This window comes from Setaria italica, chromosome II, assembly GCF_000263155.2.
Source record: "Setaria italica strain Yugu1 chromosome II, Setaria_italica_v2.0, whole genome shotgun sequence".
Lineage (NCBI taxonomy): Eukaryota > Viridiplantae > Streptophyta > Magnoliopsida > Poales > Poaceae > Setaria > Setaria italica.
The window spans coordinates 3,866,769-3,889,168 of NC_028451.1; the positions used below are offsets into that span (position 1 = coordinate 3,866,769).

At 48.7% G+C, this 22,400-nt stretch overlaps 2 protein-coding genes across 2 annotated transcripts; both read left to right on the forward strand.

Annotated features, from left to right (window-relative positions):
- The first annotated feature begins 6 nt into the window (after positions 1–6).
- Positions 7–2,471, forward strand: LOC111256340. Its single transcript, XM_022824191.1, has 2 exons — positions 7–1,129; positions 2,056–2,471. Exon 1 carries the CDS (start codon positions 225–227, stop codon positions 1,104–1,106), a length of 882 nt encoding a protein of 293 aa, XP_022679926.1. The 5' UTR covers positions 7–224; the 3' UTR covers positions 1,107–1,129; positions 2,056–2,471.
- Positions 2,472–2,935: 464 nt separating this feature from the next.
- On the forward strand, positions 2,936–5,320 carry LOC101778998 (40S ribosomal protein S18). Its single transcript, XM_004955539.4, has 4 exons — positions 2,936–3,087; positions 3,174–3,334; positions 4,522–4,710; positions 4,990–5,320. The coding sequence occupies exons 1-4, from the start codon at positions 3,085–3,087 to the stop codon at positions 5,093–5,095; spliced, it is 459 nt and encodes a 152-aa protein (XP_004955596.1). The 5' UTR covers positions 2,936–3,084; the 3' UTR covers positions 5,096–5,320.
- The last annotated feature ends 17,080 nt before the right edge of the window (positions 5,321–22,400 follow it).

Genomic DNA, 22,400 nt, shown 5'->3' on the forward strand with positions numbered 1-22,400 from the left:
GCGACACCTGTTCTGTTTCGCGTGAATTTGATGTTGCTAATGATCTTGAAATTAAGTGTCACGAGAGTCCTCGCTCCTTAAATGGGAATTCAGCATGTTTGACATCTGACCAGCCTCCTGCTGCTGAAGAAAATGACGTAAAGAGAACTCTAGAAAGGACATCCCCAGTGTCTGTAGGTGATGATGAGTTGCATACACTTCCAGGAGTTAATTGTGGAGATAACATGCAGTTGAAGGCTGAAGCAGACAACACTCAAGAAGAGAAATGCAGAGAAATAAATGGGAAATTAATTACTGAAAACACTGTTGCAGAACAGAAGTGTGAAGATAAACCAAATTCCTGTCATTCAAATTCACGTGAGGTTGGGACCATGGATCCATGTTCTTGTTTATCTAATGAGGTTGGGAAAATTGAAAATCGTCCATCTAGTGAACTTTTTGTTGGAGCTGCTCCCATAGCAGGCAAAACTGAATCTAATCTGACATCCGATTCTCCATCTATTCACTGTGCCAATCAAGAGCATGAGAAATCTGGTGCGGCTCCTGTTGACACTAACACACCTCTAGTCATTATGGATGAAAAGCCTGATAGTCACGAGCTGAAGACTGTGGTTGCTGATGGTTCTATTCAAAGCTCAATGGAAGCTAAAAGTTTGGAAGATAGAACTAATATAGTAAATGGAACATCAAAAGATTCCTATATAGATAAAGATACTAGTGAGGATCACAGAGCTTCTGCAGTTGACAGTGGAGTATCTGTGAAGGGATCTATTAAGCAAACAGAGATTATCAAGGACAAAGTTGGTTCACTTTTACCAGGTTTGAAACATCCTAGTTGTAAAGATATCTTGGAGAAGTTGACTGAGTCAAAGTCATTTACAAGTGATATGGTTGAAACGGGTGGCGTGGCTATGAAAGTGGGAATGACAGTTGAGAGTTGCAATGAAGCTGGAAAATCAGCTCCCATGCTTGACATTTCAAATGCTGTTTGTAAGGTTGTGGTTAAGCCTACTCAAACTTGTGGGGAGGGTCAACTTTGTGGAGAGGATGCCATATGCAGTAACAGGGAAAGTGACCTAGCTTCTAGAGAACCTGTCAATGCATGATGTTTTGTTTTCTGCTGTGAAAGGTATGATTCTAGAGAATGCAATATATCATTAAGCAACCTTATTTATGAAATGGTTCCTTACATTGCGCTTTTTAACTTTTTGTTTGGCTATTGAATTGAGTGCATATTTGCCAGTTTGTCGCCAGTAGCTGTAATTTACATGCTTCTCTTGTGGCAGCAACTTGTGGAAGACATGTTCTGAATTCTAATGTAGTCATATAACTCTTGGCTATGAATTGATGTAGTTGCAGTTGAATTAAGCTTCATCTGAAGTCAGGTATGGGTCATGAAACTTGACAGTTTGTCACAGTTATGATCCAGGATTTTTTGTAAATCAGACAATTGAACTTATGACATCTCAATTCTATTTTAGACAAGATAAATAAAAAAGAAACTGGATTGCTGAGTTGCATTTCTTTACGATCAATGCTTATTTACTGCCAGTTATTCTAAGATTTATGTGTCTTCATAGGTGATGCAATACTTGCTAGAAGAGGACTGACAAGTTCTTGTTCGAAAGTTCCTTTGTTGGTTTTCGTCTGCCCTTGTCATGGGCAAGAATATCTGAATAGCCAGAAAGGATTGCAGTTTGACTATCCTATGTTGGTGCTTAGACATTGTTTAGATGATGCTGTGATAGCTAGTCCGAAACTATTAGTGATCAGTGCTAGGTGTTACTTCTTCAGTAAGCTGGATTTGCCTTAGATGGGAAAGAAAATTAGCTAGATCGCAGTGGCTGTTTAAATTTCCCTAAATTCTCATCAAACTGTTCAATGATCTGGCATGATTCTAGTTCCAAGGGTATTTCGTCATTTTCTTTCAGTTCAATTCTGAGATTTCCCTTTTGCAGTCCTTACACTATTATACGCTTAGTTGTTTGTTCCTCACGATCTTTAACTCAAAAGGACTTGCTTTATTTTCTGTACTGACAGTGTCCACTTTTGCAGCTGTGGCTCGTCGATGTTTCAGGACTTTTGGTGGTTCTTCTGAGGCTGTAGATCATGAAGCCTTTTGGAGTAGATGTTAGACTGCGCCGTAGAATATGGACAAGGGAGACCTGCAAGCTGGGTCATTTTTTTGCTGTACATACATACATACTCCTAGGTGGGAGTTCTCTGTTATCCTGGTCCACCTGAACTCTCTGAAGATGGTATATGGATGTTTAGAATGTAGACATGCCGACATGGGGCATATGATCCTTCGCAACATATCCTGTACAGAACTTTGAAAAGGTATCCTTTCTATATGATCCTTTGCAATTGTTCTGCTTGTGCAGTACCAGTAACGAAAATTCCGGGTATTAGCATCAAGCGTGCGACACTGCAGAGAGGATCAGAAGATGGAATGCTGGTTTGAGCTCTAATGTGGTGTTTTGTTTGAGGAATCACCTCATCCTGGGATGGTCCATCTTGAGTCGATTCTGTAAAATTCGGTGGATGATCCCGTTCCCTTGTTTATATAAGAAATGAGGTGGTGATGTATCAATCCATTTCATTTCTCAAGCCAAACAAGAATCTAACCTTATTCCTCGAATTTTGGCGATCTGGCTTGCAATCTATAAGTTTAAATTTAGTATTATAGTTTTGAAACCAAGTCACGTTCAAATATTAAAAAAAAACATGGCCAAAACAAGAACAAAAAAGAAAAAGCGAAGCCCCGGGAAAAAAAGAAAAAAAGGGTAAAAATCCTGTTCAATGGGCTCAATGTTGTTAACGGCCCCGTTCCGGCCCAACCTGAAACAAAAGAGCCCGTTAAGCCCACTGGATCCACTCCCCTCGATCCCATCCCGCATCCATCCTAGCCGTCGACCCGCGGCCCCTAGGGTTACTTCCACCCGCTCACACTCCCACTATAAAACGCTCCCGCCTACGCCGCCGCCCCCTCTCTGAAACCCTACCCAGCGCAGCCGCAGCCCCTCGCCGCCGCCGCTTCCTCGAACTCCGGCGCGTGCCCGAGCTCCGCCAGCCGCTGCCGCCATGGTAAGCTCCGCCCTCCTTCGCGGACGCGCTGAGCCGTCACGGGGTCGGTGGTTTCGTCTGACGCGCGGCTGGGGTTGGTTTTGCAGTCGCTGATCGCGGGGGAGGACTTCCAGCACATCCTGCGTCTGCTCAACACCAACGTGGATGGCAAGCAGAAGATCATGTTCGCGCTCACCTCCATCAAGGGTGTTGGCCGCCGCTTCTCCAACATCGTCTGCAAGAAGGCCGACATCGACATGAACAAGCGGTGAGTTTTCAAATGGCTTTTGGGGTTGGTTCATGTAGCGGAAGCCTTTGGATCGTGGCGGGAAGGGGTGCTATCGGTGATTGCTTGTTTGATTTGTGGGTGGTTCGTCGGGAGTTTTGGGGGAGATCGCTCCCATTTAGTCGTGGATTGGAGAGGGCTAGAGAAGCAGCTGCAGCTTGATAGGTTTTGAGCAACGGCCATCTGATTAAGAATTTGAGTCTAAGAGGTTAGACCCTTTTTTTAGATATTAGTACTTTTGACATTAAGATCCTGTTTGTTGAGTAATAAACGAGGAATGATTGATGCTGTGTGAGGGATTGAATGTCTGCTGTTGCACAGATGTATTGACATAGGCTCATAATTTAGTTTTAAATGGTAATTTCCCTTCTTTGCTTATGTGTAACATGCTATTTATCACATCTAATTTGCCAACATAACTGTGGTGTTTGGAAGAGTAGTTTCATTGTGAAACTGAAGTTTGTTCCAACTTAACAAGTTGATTAAAACCCCTGCTAACTTTATCTTAAGTGCCGTAGCTTTCGTTGTAGGCACTGGAAGTTATTCACGCTGTAGCTCTAGAATCTTAACAATATAGAACCTAGTTTTGATCAGTTTCTTGTGAAGAGTGCTTGTTCTCATTCACTTCAATTCAAGAAAGAAACATGATCAGTAAATCGTTCAATGTTCTTAGTTATCCTGAATTTAGGTTTGTTTTGCTTTCAGGTCTAGTTGGACAATAGTTTTTTTTTGCGCTTAAAAATTTAATAGGAACATATATTGACAAATTGTGATTGGCGCAGTTAATCTAAGAAACCGTGGCTTCTATTAGTTCAATTTGGTTTTCCCCTGTTTCAAGCTTTGCAGCTGGGGATTTACTGTATCTATTGAATGTTCACTTGTAGCAGTCATCTGTAGGTCTGCAGCTATTCTTAGATGCCTTTCTGAATACTGTTTGAGAAAATGTAGTGAAGCCCATTGGAAGGTGATTTTCTTTAAGAACGCCTGCCGCCTTAGACATTAACCATCGCAGAAGTCTTGGCATTTTGCAACCTTTTAGTTTTCTCAAGCAAACCACTTTCCAACCAATTTTTCTATGTGCTACATTAGCTGGCTGTGCCAGTGGGTTGTTATAGGTAGAAAACCCATTGCACGAAGTATATATCTCTGATGATTATATTTTTGTGCAGGGCTGGTGAGCTGACCCCAGATGAACTTGAGCGCCTCATGACTGTGGTTGCCAACCCCCGCCAGTTCAAGGTCCCCGACTGGTTCCTCAACAGGAAGAAGGACTACAAGGATGGTAGGTTCTCCCAGGTCGTTTCCAATGCCCTTGACATGAAGCTCAGGGATGACCTTGAGAGGCTGAAGAAGATCAGGTGAGTCTATTGGGAACACCTTTTGTTGTATGTTGCTTTGCATTCACACATATTCATCGTCACGGCTTTGCCAGAGATACTAGCTGCTTTTAATTCCGTTCATAAATGTACCTAGTCTGTTTAATTGTGTAATTGTGATGAAAAGCCTATTCATTTGTCTCGAAACCTCCAGCTGCTCTTTGCACAGAATATGCTCACCTGTGGTTTATAAACCTCCATTCTGTTGCAGTTTTTTTTCATTATATGACTGTCTTGTAACAAAAAGCCCTTGTTATCCAGGAACCACCGTGGTCTGCGTCACTACTGGGGCCTGCGTGTCCGTGGACAGCACACCAAGACCACCGGAAGGCGTGGAAAGACTGTTGGTGTGTCGAAGAAGAGATAAACTCCTTGTCATCATATTGGCCTAGCTTATGTCTTGAGTATCCAAAACCTTTGCACTGTGTTTTACTGGAGGATGTTTATCCCTAGGATATCTGATGAGCTATTTGGGTTCCTGAAATACTTGTAGCGACTCTTTTGGTGGCTGTGTTCCAAGCGCGGATTGAATTCAGTGTTCTTTGAAACCGTAAAGTTTTGCCTGTTTGGAAAATTCTATGCCCTTTTGTGTCGTTTGATCTGTTAGGCTACAAAGGTTGACTACGTGCTGTTTCAACCTGAGTTCCAAACTTACAATTTGGTGGAGGATCTGGAGCATGGTAATGGTTTCGTGATTGGGTGTGGACCAAAGATTGGATGCATTTGTGCACGAATCGAATGCGTGACTGGCGACCATTAAGGAGTTAAATCGCATCAGTCAAATGTGGTCGAAATTTGAATGGAAGGGTGCTTGGGATTTTGACGGAACGAACCGCACTGCTGTAGCCGTGGATGGGACTGAAAATAGAGCAAGCACATCTCCGTTTTACTTTTTTCCGTTAACAGGAACTGCATCAGCACTTGACTAGTTTCACTTGATACAGATGACTGCGCACAGCTTCTCCTATTAGTTTCATTTCCAAGTTCATGGTGTATTCTCCATACCACTTCAGAACTGATGATGCATTGTTGAAAACATCCCTTAGTATTCCATCAATTGATGACCAGCCAAGAAGCATATGCATAATGAATATGATGCTCTGTTGTGATGGATCATAAATTGAGCAAGAAAAGAAGGCAAATGTGACCAAAGTTAAACACATTGACTGCTCCATCCCTTCAGTTGGAAGCACCGAAGCCGAGTAGCAGACAAAGTTACTGAATTCCTTCTCATGGAAAAGAGCAAGGGTCTGAATCCTATTGATGAATCTCTATCCAGAGAGCACACAGAATATATATCAATCCTTTACGCGCTCTCCTACATGCCCTCAAATTAACAGTGGAATATGCCACCTCAACAAGGACTGCATTTTGCAAAGGTACATGTAAATTCAGTTGCACAAGTTTGCCACAACAGATTATCATCATTGCGCGAGGCATCACCAATATTGAACCAGAAGGGCCTTGTTACATCGAGCACAAGCATTTGATGAGCCACTGGCATGAGCCACTGCCACAGATTTCAAGGCTGCTTGATGCTTGTCGAAACAAAAACAACCAAGTCAATGAGTCGTGTGTTTTATTCAGGCCTGCGAAGCTGAAGCAACGTGTGTTTGGTTGTTTTGAAATATTTGCTGATTGTTAAATTCAATTTGTTCTTTTGGATACCTGGTACTAGAGTTTTGTGATTGCAAAATTGCAAAAGCACATTGTTCTAGTGCGTGGGAATCTACTCGTCCAAGTTGAGCCAGAGACCGAGAGAGAGAGAGAGAACGAAACGGTGCCGAGCCGGTGGCAGGACCTGCAGGCCCCACACGTCGCCGCCCCGGACGGCGTTCCTCCTGCGCCACCGCCGCCACAGGCCCCGCCCCGCACGTCGTCGTGCTCCACGGCCGCCGCCGCCTCCACGAGCTGCTCCACAACACGTGGCGCAGAGGTGCCGACGGCCGTCAGCCCCATGGCGAGGGCGCTGGTGCGGGGCCTGTGGGTCGCGTGCATGGCCCTGGCCGTGCTCCTGCTGCAGGCCGTGTCCGGGGTCAGCGGCGCGCGCCGTTCGTCATGGCCGCGATGCTCTTCGCCGGCGTGTTCACGGCCGCGCTCTTCGGCATCTGGGTGGCGGACCAGCGGGCGCGGCCGGCGGCGGGGGCGGAGGCGGAGGGCCAGCTCGTCGTCTTGGCGTTCGACATCGGCCATGGAAAGGCTCTGGCCATGAACTCCAGCGCGGCCGGTGACTGTGATTGTGATGCTGAAGCAATGTGTATATGTATTTCCTCCGTAAAAAAACATCCATGGCATGCTTGATGCGTGGCAAAAGAAAAGCAAGATCCACCTAGAACTGAACCAATCAAGGGAAGTCGATAGCTACTCTCCGAACATCTCAATCCCCAAATTTCGGTGATGTTGCTGGATTTGCAGGATCAAGAGCATCAATGAGAGCTGTTATTACTGCAACATCATCACACTTAGCTAACAGTGACATCCCACTGGCCCAGGCCAGATTTGCGTTACTGCAGCATGCGGCTACGGTAGCGACGAGAAACACTGTAGCGCCAGGAGACAGTCCCAAACTGAAAACGGAGAGGAGAGGGAGTTGAACCAGCTTAAATAGCTGACTTGAGGAACCTAGTAACTCCGGTTGCAACCTTTTGCACGAAGCGAGGAGGAAAACTGAAAAAACAATTGACAGAAGAAATCCCATGACACAACAAGCAACTCCCTCCTCTGTTTTCCTTCACGGTGAAACAAAGCAACCAGCTTCTCTCCTCCCCCTCCAATCAGAAGCCAGTAGCAACAGCAATACATCGCATTGCATCCCCTCTCCAACAATCCAAGCAGCCGGCGTCGCTTTTCCCGGTGCCCAGTCGAAGCAGGTGAGAAACACAGGAAGCTGCTTCCCGATCTCCTCCCGCACCTGGCCCATAATCATTAATCAACCGAGGAGAAGGGTGCGCAACGTGGCGGCGTGGCTGCGGACGGCGTCGTGGGGCCAGGCGATGTCGGCGCTTCCGGCATGCTAAGCCGAGGGCAGGGGGCTTGCGGCGCTCATTGGTGGCTGCCGCCTGCCGGCTTCGAGCGCTTGCGCGGCCGGGGCGTCGCGGGCTCGTCGTCTGCTCTCAGCGCATCCCCGGAATATTTACAAAAGGATCCTTGGATCACGATTATTGATCACGATCCAATATCCAATTTAGGGATGTGTTTTAAAATTTTGTAACACATATTTTCGAAAAGCCTCTTGATTTGGATTGATCGCGATCTAATTTAGGGGTCTATTTGTAAATATTTTTGGATTCGTATTTGCGAAAGGCCCCTGAGTCGGACGGCTCGACTTCCAGCTACCGCCGCCGCCACTTCCGACGCCGGGACACGTCTTGGTGGATACAGATACCATGTCCCGCTGTTCTAACCATTCACGGCATGGCCCACCAAGTTGAAGCTGGGGGCACGTCCCCGTGGACATCTCGTGCCCCGTCGCGATCCCGGACAATGCTCCTACCGCGCCACCGCCACAGGTCCCGCATGTCGTCGTGATCATCGTCATTATCCATGGCGCTGGCCGTGCCGGCGCTGATCCTGCTGTAGGCCGTGTCCGGGCGAGCGGCGCGCCGTTCCTCGTGGTCACGATGTTCTTTGCTCGCGTGTTCTTTCTTTTTTTTTAAAAAAACAAATCAAGTTGGAGAGCTGCCGATTATATTAAAAAGAAAAATGAGCTCAGACCGAGTACAACAACAAAGTAACAATGGTAACCAACGGATCGTGCCGAACTCAACTCAACTCGAAACAAAACAAACTTTGTGGGCGGTTAGATTGAGACATTGACAAGTACCGACTACTATGCCACAGCACCACAACTTGGGAGAAAACGCCAACAAGTAGCTCTCATCGCCAGCGATGTCATCCCCGAGGATGTCCCACGTCGAACTAACCGCTGCCACGCAGGATTGGCCACCGCAGTCTGCTGCAAGCTGTGTAGTTACCACGACTCCTCCACCATACCGCCGTCATCCTCAGGTCACGCACACACAGTCGCCGATCTCCCAATCCACGGCCTTGCGTCGGCAAAAGTCAAATGAAGAGCACACTGCACCATACCGAAGAGGTCACCGCTATGCAGGATCTAATGCCGAAGCACCGCTGCAGCACCATTTACACCAAGCGACCAAAACACCACACCGGGTCCTGGCCCTCCAAGGCAACTTGAACGTGTGAGGACCTCGCCACATCCACCGTCGCACACCACTCCTCGGACACATCACCTTAAAGGGAACAGGGTCTCGCCACTTCCGCCGTTGGACTCCACGCCAAGGATCCGGACTTGCTTTGCCGTCGGGGGTGACATGGTGCCACTGAGCTACTCCACTAACTTCACCTCCACCTTGCTGCCGCTGGAATCTCAGCTGCACCACGTGCACAAACATAAAGTTTTCAGAGATAATGGCTCATCACCTTGGCGAAACGTATCAAACGTCGACCAGAGGAGGGGTGTGCAAAAACACCAAGACAACGCCTCCAAGGAGGGGAACAACGCCCAAAGGTGTCGCCGTCGTCGCCAACGTTTGCACACAACCCACCTCACACACAGTTGAACGCCGACAGCAACGCCACTCCACCACCAGCGTAGATCCTCCTCGTCGCGGGTCGCTGTCAAGACCCACACCAGGCCCACCGCACAACTCGCACCGCCATGGCACCACGCGGCCATGGCCTCGCCTCGTGGCCTTTGAGCGCCCGTCCTTGCCGGCACCGCTCCACCTTCTCGCGCCGCGCTGGGCGCCACTACGGCCTCCTTGTGCCGCGCCTAACCCACAGACGCACCTGCACGAATGGCCGCCTTCTACGCATCCACTCATGGCCATCACCGCCGCCACCTCATTGACTCTACGGCCTCCGCTTTCTTGACTCCGCACACGCGCACTCGCCGGATCTGGCCTCCAGGGCACCAGATCTACTGACCGGGTCGCAGCCGCCGCCAACACCACCATTCTCGATGGTACCATCGATCTGGTGCCGCGAAGTGAGCCGCACCGCTCACGGCCTCCACTCCACCCAGCCACACACGCACTCGTCGCCCCTGCATGGGAGTTCTGGTGCGTCGTCCGGTAGCGCAACCGCCACCTCCATGCGCCGCTGCCTCTGCATCCATGCGACGCACTCCGACGCGCCGCCTCCTCTGTAGAAGTTTGTTTTTTTTCGAGAATACACAGGAGAGCTGCGTACCTTTGTATTAAGAAGAATGAATAGAATTATTACAACGCGGGCCTACCGGGCTCACGCACACAATTTTGAAATTTACCTTGAGCTTACACGGCAACTTAATTACATCCGTTTACACACAAAGGTCAGGGTAAGAAACCACTAAGGTACCGTTGCTTCGGCATCGTCATGCTGTTGTCGCGGCCACTGGAACATTGCTAAGTGTTTGGCTCCTGCCGCGCACCAATCAGCAGCTTGTTCTCGGATTAGCTCAGTCAGTTGTAGAGGATTTCTTTTTGGGGCTCTATCAAAATTTTTGTCGTTCCGCTGTTTCCAAATTGTCCAGGAGATCAACATAAACAATGAGTCCATCCCTTTTCTTAGTGATTTGCTCATGGCTCGCCGCTTATGTACCCAGTAGTCCATTAAAGAGGCTTCAGACAGTGAGGTGGTGTTCTGTATGTGCAGCACTGTCGAGACGATGTGCCAAACCTCCTTTGTGTAAGGGCAAGCAGCTAGCAAGTGCACTGCTGTTTCTAGCTCCTGTTCACAGAATGTACACTCCGTGTTTCCCTGTAACCCATGTCGATGCCTTCTATCAGCCGTCGACAACCGCTCCAGATGAAAATTTTCACTTCTATTGGTGCCCACGATTTCCAAATCAGCTTAGCGGCAGCGAACTTTGTAGCTCCAAAAAAGTTTGTAAAGGCCGCTTGATGCTTGTCGAAAGAAACACAACCAATTCAAGCTGTCATGTCTCGGCAGAAGATCCTGCAACGCCGCCGTCGCCACAGCCGAAGCGGGCCACGTCGCCGTGGGCATTCCGTGCGCCGCCGTCACGCCGCGCCCCGGACGGCGCTCTAGCTGCGCCACCGCCACGGGCCCCACACGCCGCCGTGCTCATCATTCCCGGCATGGACGCCGACGCCGGAAGCTGCACCCCCGAGCCGAAGCCGGGCCCGGGGCACGTCGCCGTGGACATCCTGTTCACCGCCCCGGACGACGGCACTCCTGCTGCGCCACCGTCGCCACGGGCTCCGCACGTCGTCGAGCTTCATGTGTTGTCTAGGTTGCAACTTTTTCAGGCTTGCGCTGCTGCAGCAGTGCGTGTACGTAATCTCAACCTCCAAATCTCGGTGATGTTGTTGAATTTGCAGCAGCAAGAGCATCCATGGGAGCTGTTATTAGGGCAAGATATCATCACTTAGCTAACACTCGTTGCTACTGCAGAGCAATTGACAGAAATCCATGAAACAATAACAAGCAACTCGACCCAGGGGAAGTTCCCCTGTTCCATCGATGGGCATAGCTAGAGTGAGTATTAAAAGAGTATCAACCTGATCCGCAACCGACATTGGCGACAGCAAGCCATTCCCTAACCACAACTACTAAGACCTGTCAACCAAGAACACCGAGGCTTCCTACTCTTCAACCCCAGCATGCATCGGCTACAAAACAACCCTAGAAGAGGTTCTAATCCTAATAGCATAACAAGGGAGGTCAGCCTTGCGCAAAAGACAACTGTCCAGAACACATGGCCGGCCGGTTGCGTTCCTGATACTGGTACCTGCCCAATACCCACGGCGTCGTCATCAGCTCCGGCGATCCAGCCCTTCCAATTCCAACAGCCGCTTCATGGCTCTGCAGTGCTTCCTCCCCCCGAAGTGGTCCTTCATGACTTGCTTGGTGTTCATCATGACATTGCACGCTTCGCATAGGGTCGGTCTGAAGCTCGCCTCACCCTGGGCCTGGGATTCTTCAGCGCCTCTCCTTCGCTTCGCCGCCGCCAGTTGGTCATCGCCCCGATAAGGTGGAACCTGCAGCAAACCACATGATGAGTTGACAACAAGGAATTGGAACCTGGAACACACAGATCGAGCTGACATTGAGCAACAATGACCCTGGCCAAGTATGGCGACTGGCTGAAACACAGTTCGATCAAGGGAGCCCAGAAACAAAAAGATATGGAGAAAGAACACGGGGAACGCCAGGAGCACCAGGGCGCTACCTCGGTGATCGCCATTGGGCCGTGGGACTGGGACCTCAACGGAGACTCCTCACCATCGGCGCCGCGTAGGAGGTAATTACCTGCCAGCCCCCGGCTGCCTCCGGCTCCGGCTGCACGCAACAAAGTTGGGTTACACACCAAGCCATTCAGAACAGTAGAAAAATTGACAAGCATCTAGTCTCACCAGTAGTAGGCTGCCGCTGGCCATCAACAAGGTGATGACGAGCACGAAGCAGATCCATACGGGCCTTGGCGAGCTGCTCCTGCGTCTCCAGCAGATCGCCACGGGTCCTGGCGAGCTCCTCTTCCTTCTTGTCCCTGGCAACCATGGTCAGCAGTAGCGCGTGAGGTGGAACTAACCCGAACCAGCGGGAAGCACGGAATGGCAGTGGTGATCTTACAGCTTGCGGCGGAGCCAGTCGTTGGAAGCTCGGAGGATGCCGGCGTTCTTCTTGGCGCGGCTGCAGCAGCAATCGTGCCATCCGAAACAGCGAGATGCTGAGCATGTGAAGAAACGAAAGAAAGAACGAACAAGGCAAGAGAGAGGGGCTTTTGCCTTTGTAGAGCTCGTCGAGGCTGTCGTCCTCGTTCAGCGTCCACCGGCCCTGCATGTGGAAAGGAAACTTAGAGCTAGCTAGCAACTCCAATGAGGATCCACGAGTCGCGACGTGACGGTGCGTGGCCGGTCAAAAAACTGTTGGATTGGTTGGGGTTGGGGGATGGATGGGGGATTAACTGATGATGTGCCAGGGCCCAGGGAGCAGGAGCTGTGTTGTTGGATGTCTGTCTTTACGTGGACTAGCTAGTGACGTGGTTACCGGTTAGTGTACATTAAGTGGTAGTATTAATGTATGGCTTTATAACACAAATTAGTTACTATAAAGTTTCACTATAATAATAATAACAATGATTTTTTTATTTGCCACGTACAACATATTTTCATACAAGTAACAAAACACCATTTCTCCTCACCTAGACTGCATAAAGATACTCTAGGCACACTCGATCCAGTTGAGATGATTGAGTACGTTTGGCTCGCGCATGAGCAGAGATGAGTCCGGCTCACACGCCCTAGACGGCTGTCAGGACGAACAAGCGTCATCCTTGTATTGTTAGTTTGTTTGACTTTCTTTTCCTTTTGTTAAATGGTAATGCACCTAATGGTAAGCTTGGAGGGAGCATCGAATTTCAAAAACTTGCTTCAAGCTTTTCTCCTTTCCAAATTATAGGTCGTTTTGGTTTTTTATGTATAGTTTATGCTATGGACTTCGATACAGTGTATGTTTAGATCAATAATAATATCTATAAATGTAGAAAAACTAAAACTACTATAATTTGAAACGGAGGAGGAAGTACTGTCTACTTCTTCCCAATAAACATCAAGCCATTCAAGTGGTTGCTTGCTCAATAACTCAAGGCCAACTGCACAAGGCAAGCTCGTTTTGGACATGACAAGGCAAAGGCAGCTGCCCTGCAGCCTGCAGGGCACAATGCAGCACGGTGATCAATGTTGTCCTGCAGAGCGTCTCCTGTTTATTACACACTCGTCTACGTAATGCATCTTTTTCTTTGGAACATTGATGCTGAATTACCATAATAGTAACACCCACCAACCGACATGGCCACTGCCTACATAGAAGAACACCAAGGCTTTCTACTCTTGAACCCCAGCATGCATCGGCTACAAAATAATGGACCAAACCGGCATGGCCACTGCCTACATAGAAGAGGTCCTAACAACCTAACAAAGGAGGCCAGCACTGCGCAAAAGCTGTGGGTTCAGCTTCACTTGGTAGATTACACTTCAGTCACTGCTCCAGTTGCCAATTATCCATAGATGAGCATCGTATCAGGGCCTGCAACTGTTTATTCCATCAAACCTGAAAGAAGCAGCGTTGTTAGTGTTTCACATTTGGTAGAAGGGCAATACATCTTTGTAGCAAAATTGCACATTTGCAACTAGATGATGTAATGTTTATTTTAATCAGTACAATTGTCATAAACATCTATGCTGAATGATAGCTGCAGCTCTGTTCAGCCCCTTCATGATATGCTATGCATAAATTGGAGATTATATGGTTTCAATCAATTGTAATTTCCCTTTTTCATGCCTCTTCTGAAATGTCAGTTACCGTAACCATGTCAATCATAACTAGAAGGACCGGGACGGGTGACGGGGGAGTTGAATGGGAGCCTTTTAAAAATTCTCTCCGAGAATGAGACCTATATCCCGATTGCCACTCAAACACACCTCGCTCCTAATCACCAAGATGAAACAAGTCAACTCGTGACAAGCTCACCCTATGAACGACTAGAAAAGCTCAAAGCATACCGGAAGCAAAGCAAAGTGAAGCACCGAAAAACTTGCACAAGAGAAAAGCAAAGCTACTACTAAACCTTCACTTGTCTAAGCATGCAATAAATTAGGTACTGCACTCTCATCATAAAGCTACAGGAAGCTACTTGCAAAGCTAACTGGCTATTGATCTAGCAATGATTGCCTAATCATTTCTTCCGTAGCATGAAAGTGAAGGTACCACATTCACAAGTAAACAAGCCAAGCAGATGCTGCCGAACCTGCGCAAGCTGCGGGTGACTTCCCAACAACAAGGTCAATTCCCAAAATCAACCCACACACCTCTCTTCTAGAATTGCCAGATCCACATAGCCAAGAGAGATGCTATTGGACCTAGGAACAATACTAAAGAGCTCTTGGCACCTAGCAGAAGCAAGCACGAAAAGGGCTAAAGAGAAAACAAAAGCTTCAGAGAAAAACCGGAACCACAGGAACCAAAACCGGAGGGGAATATTCCCAAAACCGGAGGTGAATCTTCCAAAGCTGGGGTTTCCTCTTTTCAAAATCGAAACCTCTGGTTTTGCTCAGACAACCTGTAGGAGCTCCGAGAAAAATAGCAAAACTCGATCAAATGAACTCCAAAAATCATGAAATTTGGACCATGGCTTTCCAAGACCGTCAAGATTCTATTCCCAAGCGATCTCCCCAAAATAAGTAAGTTGCAAAAACCGAAACTTCCTATTTTCCAAAACTGGAACTTCCTGTTTTTTCCCGCGCGGGTTAAGATCCAAAGAAAATGGAAACTCAATCAAATGACATCCAAACTTCATGAAATTTTAGCCAAAGGTTCTCCCGGAAGAAGTGAGTCTTTGATCAAAAGATCTCCTCAAAAAGATCAAGACATCACCTTGAACTTCATGATTTTTGTCAAGAACATAAGAGAAGGGGAATTTGGGGAAATTCAAATCTAGACCAAATTAGTGAGGGATTTGAGGGGGAATCACAACAAGGTTGATCACAAGGATCCCAACAACAAAAAACCTAACAGATCTGATGAGATTTGAAGCCAAACGCGAAAAACAAGAAATCCCCTAAAAATACCTCCGAAAATACCAAAAAGATAAATTTCATATTCAAAGAGGATAGAATAAGTGAGCACGAAATTGATCTTTGGATGACACCACCATGTTCGGTTACAAGCTTTGGATGGCAAAAAATCAAATCAAAGATTCTCTCATCTCTCCCCCTCTCACCCAAAGGCTCTCACAAACAAATGAGAAGCCCATAACCAAAGAGCCCAAGAGATGTGGCTGCCCTAACAACCACTCCTTATATATATAGGCATTTGGTAAATGTCCAAAATACCCTTACATGAAGCACACAACTCAAATACCCCTAGGGGTAAAACCATCCAACCTTTTCTTCGTACATCTGATGGACCCGACGCCTTCACGACTTCGCTTCGCCTCGACACAAGCTTCGCGATGGTGCCACGCATCCTCCGACTCGACGCCGTTCGGCCACACCGGACTCACCCCCTGATTTTGAGGCCAAATCTATCAAACCCTCTTGCACACCCCGCAGGCGTGACTCACCCCTGGTTTTGAGGCCAAACCCTCTTGCATGCCCCAAAAGGTGTGATTCACCAATGTCGACGCGTGTATGGCCTCCACCAAGCCTTCGACGCCTCAAAGTCTTTCGCTCCCGCTTCTGATGTTTGACATATTTTTGGTTTAAAGTATTTTGAACCAAATCTACGTGAATAACCAAAACTAGAAGAAAAGAGAAAAAAAGAGAAAGGGAAAGAAGCTAATAGGTTGCATGAGTGTTTCATGCACGTACGTGATCATAGTGACTAAAAGCCATAGGTAAAGTTTCGTTTACAAAATGAGACTAGACGCTATCAAAGCAGCATGGGTCCAAAGGATAGTCGTATGTGCAGATGAAATACGCTTGGTATGTTTGAGTTGGCCGTATCCGAGGTATGCGTACATACGTGGGCAGATGAGGAGGCTGATGGAGCTGGGGAATAAATGTGTATTGATAGTTGACACACGTATACGTTCTGATCTGATCTCCTATTTGATGGTGCCTCATCTAGCAAGGCCCACATGGCATCGAGCTCGAAGCATCTAGTAGTTCACCACGTACATCGGCACGAGGAGTCCGAAACTCTAGATAGAGACGCCGGATCAATTTGGCCATCAAGCTAAACAAACAAACGAGTTGCAGATATTCTCCAACAAACTCAGCGGCAGCTAAGGGGATTTTGGTGCGACGTGGTGCCTTGGCAGGTGCCTATATAAAGCCCTATCCTCTCACGTCCAAAAGAGAGATCTTTTTCCATCGACCAGGCCTGCTCCTTCATGTAAGAAAAAGGAGATCTTTTTCCCATCCACCACAGGCACCGCTTGGAGGAACAAAGGAGACATAGCTCTTCCCATCGAGCTCCTGCAAGATCCTTTTCCATCCACTAGGATGGCCCTGCCTCTCACGTCCATCATCACCAAGTTTCATCCACCATCGCACCTCTGTCCGAAGTCAAGCCGAGGCCAGCGAGTGTAGCAAGAAGCGGCCATGGCACCTCTCTTCATCTTCGGTGGTACAGGTTGATCTTGGATTCCTTCTTTATCTCTATCACAGATTAGATGCATACACATGGTGGGGGTCATCCGCTCGTCTCGCCGCTAGCCGCGTTGGAGTGGCAACAGAGGAGCGCAAGAGGTCGGATCCTGGAGGCGGAGGCGCGATGTCCACAGCCCATGACGCTACCCACGCCGCTCGCTCGTCTTGCCACCAGCCGCATTGGAGTGGCAGTAGAGGAGCGCGACAGGCCGGATCCTAGAGGCGGAGGCATGACGTCCACGGCCCATGACGCCGCTCGCCAGTGGCTGAAAGCTGATGGAAGAGATGATGCCAGAGAAGATGGAGATGACGCCGTGCCTACGGCTGGAGACACTCGCATGTGCAGCCGAGAAGGCTGACGCTCACCGACGTGCAAGCAAGAGGAGGCGTCTCATGGGGCCATGCTGCCATGCACATACGTGTGGGTGCATGCATGTGCACCAATGAGCCAATCAGAAAGTGTCTCACGGGGCCATGCTGCCATGCATGTACGTGTGCGTGCATGCATGTGCACCAATGAGCCAATTAGAAGGCAAGGAAGGAAGTCGACCATCTTTGTGGTTTCCTGCGGTCCCGCCGAGACGACACTTGAAGATCATTGCAACCTTGATGACTGACTTTATCGTGACGTCTACTCAGCTTCAATGACACGACCGTGCATACCCAACCCACCACTACTACAACTACAACACGCCGTACGATACTAAAGAGGACGAATGATGCGGGCGAGTGGAGCGGATGTCCTAGCTACGCTACACCGACTCATGGACCAACGAGGCTATGGATGACGCTGACCCCACACTCACATCAACACCACACATGCATGGAGAACGTGAAGCGAAAACCGAAGACGACGACCATGACAACGGAATCAGAGGTGCTCCGGCAAGCTAGACTTACAGAGGTAATTAACCGGGAGCCTTTCGAGGCCCCAGGAACTAGAAGACCGTGTTGCCCAGGATAAGATTGCTGTCAGCAGGCTATAAAGTGCATAGGGACTTGTATTTTTTTTCCTGTAAAGATTAATAGAGTACACTGGCACGACCATACCATTCCAAAGGGTAGAAAAATCTTCATGTGATTTTTCTCCTCAAACACCCATACCGCCTACTCGACTCGCCTTCGTCCCGCTTGACTCGACCGACGCTGTCTTGATCCCAGTGTACTCTTGCTCTTCCGTGCACCATGTGGATCACCCATGACTCCATCCGGACTCCTCAGGTCCCTCGGTCCAAGCCTACTCGTGTTCACCCTTCACAACCCTAGTACATCGGCATGAACCTTTCGCTTAAACTTCACCTCATACCATCGACCGCCATGTCGTATCCTACGTCTGCATATCACAAGCCAAGAGACACAACACACAATATATGTTTTACACAAACACCGCAACACAACGTACACAACACAACACCTCCAGTTAGTAGTTAGCATAAACATGCACATATGAAATATTGACTCAATCGGTAAAGCTTCAAATCATCCAGTCAATCACTCATCACAAATAAACCAAGTCACATCTTAACTTGATGTCTCGTAACTCAAGATTTGAAGTTGCACAAAATTAAACCATCACCGTCTAGCTCAAACATCAAGTTTTCTAGTATCATTTGGCTAGTTCTTGGCTTAAGAAGAAGAAGAAAACGTTGTCCGTTCAATCTTCAATCAATCAAATAATTTTCTACTGAGATAGCCATGGAGTAATGGAGTAACAGTTTGTTGAAGAGGGAGAAATCGAGGAGCCTGAACTGACCTGCAGCGAGATCCTCCACTACTAGGGAATGGATCTCTCGTCCACTCCCTTAGTACCGGTCACATTTGGACCCGATAATGTTAGTACTAGTACCGGGTCCAAATTTGAACTCTCCCGGAGGCTCTTAGTACCGGGTGGGAGCTCCACCCAGTACTAAAGCCTTCCTCTGACTCCCTCCATCCGCACGCTAAGTAATTTAATTGCACCGGCCCCTCTTCCCTCGAGGCACTCCTTATCCTCTCACGCCGGCCTGCTCCCTCCGCCTCTAGCTCCTTATCCTCTCGCTGGTCATGGAGCCCATCCTTATCCTCTCTCTAGCTTCTTATCCTCTGCCTCCCTCAGCTCCCTCCTTGGCCATGGAGCCCCTCCACCGGTCCCCTCTCCCTCCCTCCCCAGCCTCCCTTTTCCTTCCTCCCTTCGCTCGCCCCTCACCTTCCTCCTCCGCACGACGACGGCAGTGGGCGGCAGGCGGAGCAGGAGTAGTGGGGCAGGGCTAGCGGGGGACGGCGGCGGAGGTGGAGGCAGGGTCGGGGGAGGGAGCAGGCAGTGGGGCGGCGTGGGAGGTGGGGCCGGCGAGGGAATTCATTTTATTTTAACTTTTTAATACCTTTAGTACCGGTTAAGATAACCAGTACTGAGGACCCGGTACTAATTGCTAGTACCAGTTGCTAGTACCGAGGACCCCCTCTAGTACCGAGTTGTTAGTACCGGTTGCGAAACCGGGACTAGAGAGGGTTCCCAAACGTGGAATCCCCGTTAGTGCTCCTGGAGGAGATGCGCACGTGTGCTGCCGAGCTCCTTCTCCTTGTGGGTGAGCTGCTTCTCCTTCTCCAGGTGCCAGCTGCAGCAAAAGCAGAGATCCATTTTATTCAAGGGAGCTCGAGGGAAAAAAAAAAGCCATGCAGAAAGAGCAGAAGGGCACTACCTGGGCGTTCGTAGTCGGGCCGTAGCTGTAGGACCTCGACGGCGGCGACCGCCCGGCCTCGCCGGAGCCTAGGAAGTCGGATCTCCCACGGGCCTCCGCGACCTGCACCTGTGTCCACAGCAGGTTGGCCCTGGCGAGCTCCGCCTTCCTGTGGAGCAGGACCGCGCTGGCCTTGGCGAGCTGCATCTCCTTCTTGTACCTGCATGCACCATCATTACTTGTCAGCACGAACGTGTTGGGCTCAGCGCGGCGGCGCCGGCGCGTGAGGTCGCCGGGATCACCGGAAGCATGCACGTGCACCGAACGGCGGCGGCAATGGGAGGGGCTCAGCGCGGCGGCGCCGGCGCGTGAGGTCGCCGGGATCACCGGAAGCATGCACGTGCACCGAACGGCGGCGGCAATGGGAGGGGGTCTTACAGGTTGCGGGAGAGCTTGACGTTGGTCGACAGCAGCACGACGAGTAAGCCGAGGCAGAGACCGGCCAAGACCTCCGGCACGAGCTCGACGATCTCCTCCCAGAGGTCGCGCCTCCGCCGCCTCTGCACTCGGGAAGAGCATTTATTACGTCAGCAAGGCCGGGCCGGAGAGAAGGTAAAAGGGGCCGGCGGCCGGCGGCCGGGGTGGCATACTAATTGAAAACATGTTTGGAAACTTGGAGGGAGCAAATGAATTTCAAAAACTTGTTTGGAAACTTTTCTACTAAGGGCAAGGGCCTATTTGAAACGAAGGAATATAAAATAGAAAAATGGAAAAAAATGTAGGAATAAAATGCGAGTGCAGTGGTGAAATAGATGAATGGAAAAACGCTGGAAATGACTAGATTGAGCCCTTGTTTACTTCCCAAGTTGGGAGGTGCCAAATTGGCATTTTGCCATAAATGCGACATTGTAGTGTTTCGTTTGTATTTGTGAATTATTGTCCAAATATTGACTAATTAGGCTCAAAAGATTCGTCTCGCAAAGTACAACAAAACTGTGCAATTAGTTTTTGATTTCATCTACATTTAGTACTCCATGCATGTACCGCAAGTTTGATGTGATGGGAAATCTTCTTTTTGCATAGTGTCAAAGTTAGGAGTTTGGAGGGAAGTAAACAAGGGGTGAGTGTTTGGAACAAAGAAATTTTAACACAGGAATCACAAAATATGTGAGTGACAAAAAGGCATTAGTGCTTAATGATACATTGTTAGCTATATGTATTTTTTTTCCTTCGCAAGAAAAAACTACGTATCTTTTCTCCTTTAACTCATTTGCACGTGAGACCGTTGGTCCATAGACTCGCGGGTTGTCATCCTGCTGAGGCTTATCTGGTTGCATCGTGTGGCTCATCCCTCTCCAAAGCTGTTCCATGCTCCCTCTCTCCCTCTCTCAACGCGAGCGAGCAGAGACTTGCGGGTGGCTGCAAGATGCCGGACCTTCGTTGAAGCGACGGAGTATCAGCAGAGAGCAATGCTAGTTAGGGAGGCCACGGGGAAGGGCACAGCGCTTCGGGAGTTCGCTTCCCCCACGTGCTTCACATAGCAATGGCGATGGTTCAGATCGAAGTGACTCAGGGCACAATTTGTGCTGGCTGACTAAAAGAGCTTTTTGTGTTGACGGGTCGAGCACCCACCAATAATTTTGAACCAGCACAAATAGCGGTCTGTGCTGGCAGGCGACGTTTGATCAGTAGTTTGATCTCTACGGTCGTAATCATCATCCATCATAACATGATTATTGTCGTTTGCATCATCACCACCCACTTCATCACAACCAGTATTGATGTCTGTGTTGTTGGAAGTACCTCTCGCCTCTCCATGGTGGGACCAAATTGTGTACCCATCCACAAAACCTCGCTTTATCAAATGCCTCTTGATGATATTAGTATCCTCCCATGTAAATTTATTGCTACAATCAAAACACGGACAACATATTTGCTTTGTCTTGCAAATGCGAGCGTGCTTCTTCGCAACCTCCACAGACTTCGCTACCTCTGGCATGAAAGTAGGCGAATGTCTCTGTATGCCATACATCCATACTCTTTGATCCATCTTTAACAACCTATGACAAGATTTCTATGTATATTAACTAATTTAATGAGCTATTCCATAAACAAAATTGAATTATGGATGTATTAACTAATAAGTAGCAAGAAATTTGATAAAAAATAATTCTATACCTAAATGAAACTCAATTAAACAGTTCTATATTACCCCAAAGCTAGAAATGATGGATAGAAGTTGCAAACGTAGGTTGGAATGGTACAAACTCACCTTATGTAGCCACCTCCTCTAGAGAAATTAAGAGCAAAACCTTACCCCGAAATTTGGTATTTTTAAGTTTTTCCCGAGCTCCGAAAGCTTCAAATGGAAGATTGCCTGGGGAAGAAGATGAACATATTATTTATAGCGGACTCTATGCTGGCGGGCGATATAAGCCAACCACCAGTACAGATCACCCCATCTGTGCTGGCGATGGGTTTACGTCGACTGTCAGTGGCCTCTATGCTAGCAGGCCACATAAGCCCATCGCCAGTACAGATAGGGTGATCTGTGCTGGCGGGTGCTTGCGTCGCCCACCAACACAGTGGCCACTGTGCTGGCAGGTACTCCCCCGCTGGTTAAGGAAGCTTTGTACTGGCAGGTGCCAATCACGCTCGCTAGCATACTAATTTACCTGTGCCTGTGCCAGTATAAATCGTTTATGGCGCTGTGGACGGGGGATGCCGGACAGCAACCGGGGCGGATAACAGCTAGCTGCACCGGTGAATGTGGTCCAAGCTCGTTCTTCAGGCGAAAACTTCTCTTCCTGGTTCTCTCTCTTCTCCTAATCTTGCTTTCGAGCCATGTGAAAGCTTTCTCCGTCTCTCTCGCTCGGGCTTACGCGAAACCTTTAGC

Bases quoted from the DNA above. Each gene is read 5' to 3' on its own strand.
- LOC101778998 (XM_004955539.4), top strand. The intron at 3,335-4,521 runs GTGAGTTTTCAA...ATTTTTGTGCAG, and splicing joins GACATCGACATGAACAAGCG to GGCTGGTGAGCTGACCCCAG. The intron at 4,711-4,989 runs GTGAGTCTATTG...CTTGTTATCCAG, and splicing joins GAGAGGCTGAAGAAGATCAG to GAACCACCGTGGTCTGCGTC.
- LOC111256340 (XM_022824191.1), top strand. From the start codon at position 225: ATGCAGTTGAAGGCTGAAGCAGACAACACTCAAGAAGAGAAATGCAGA.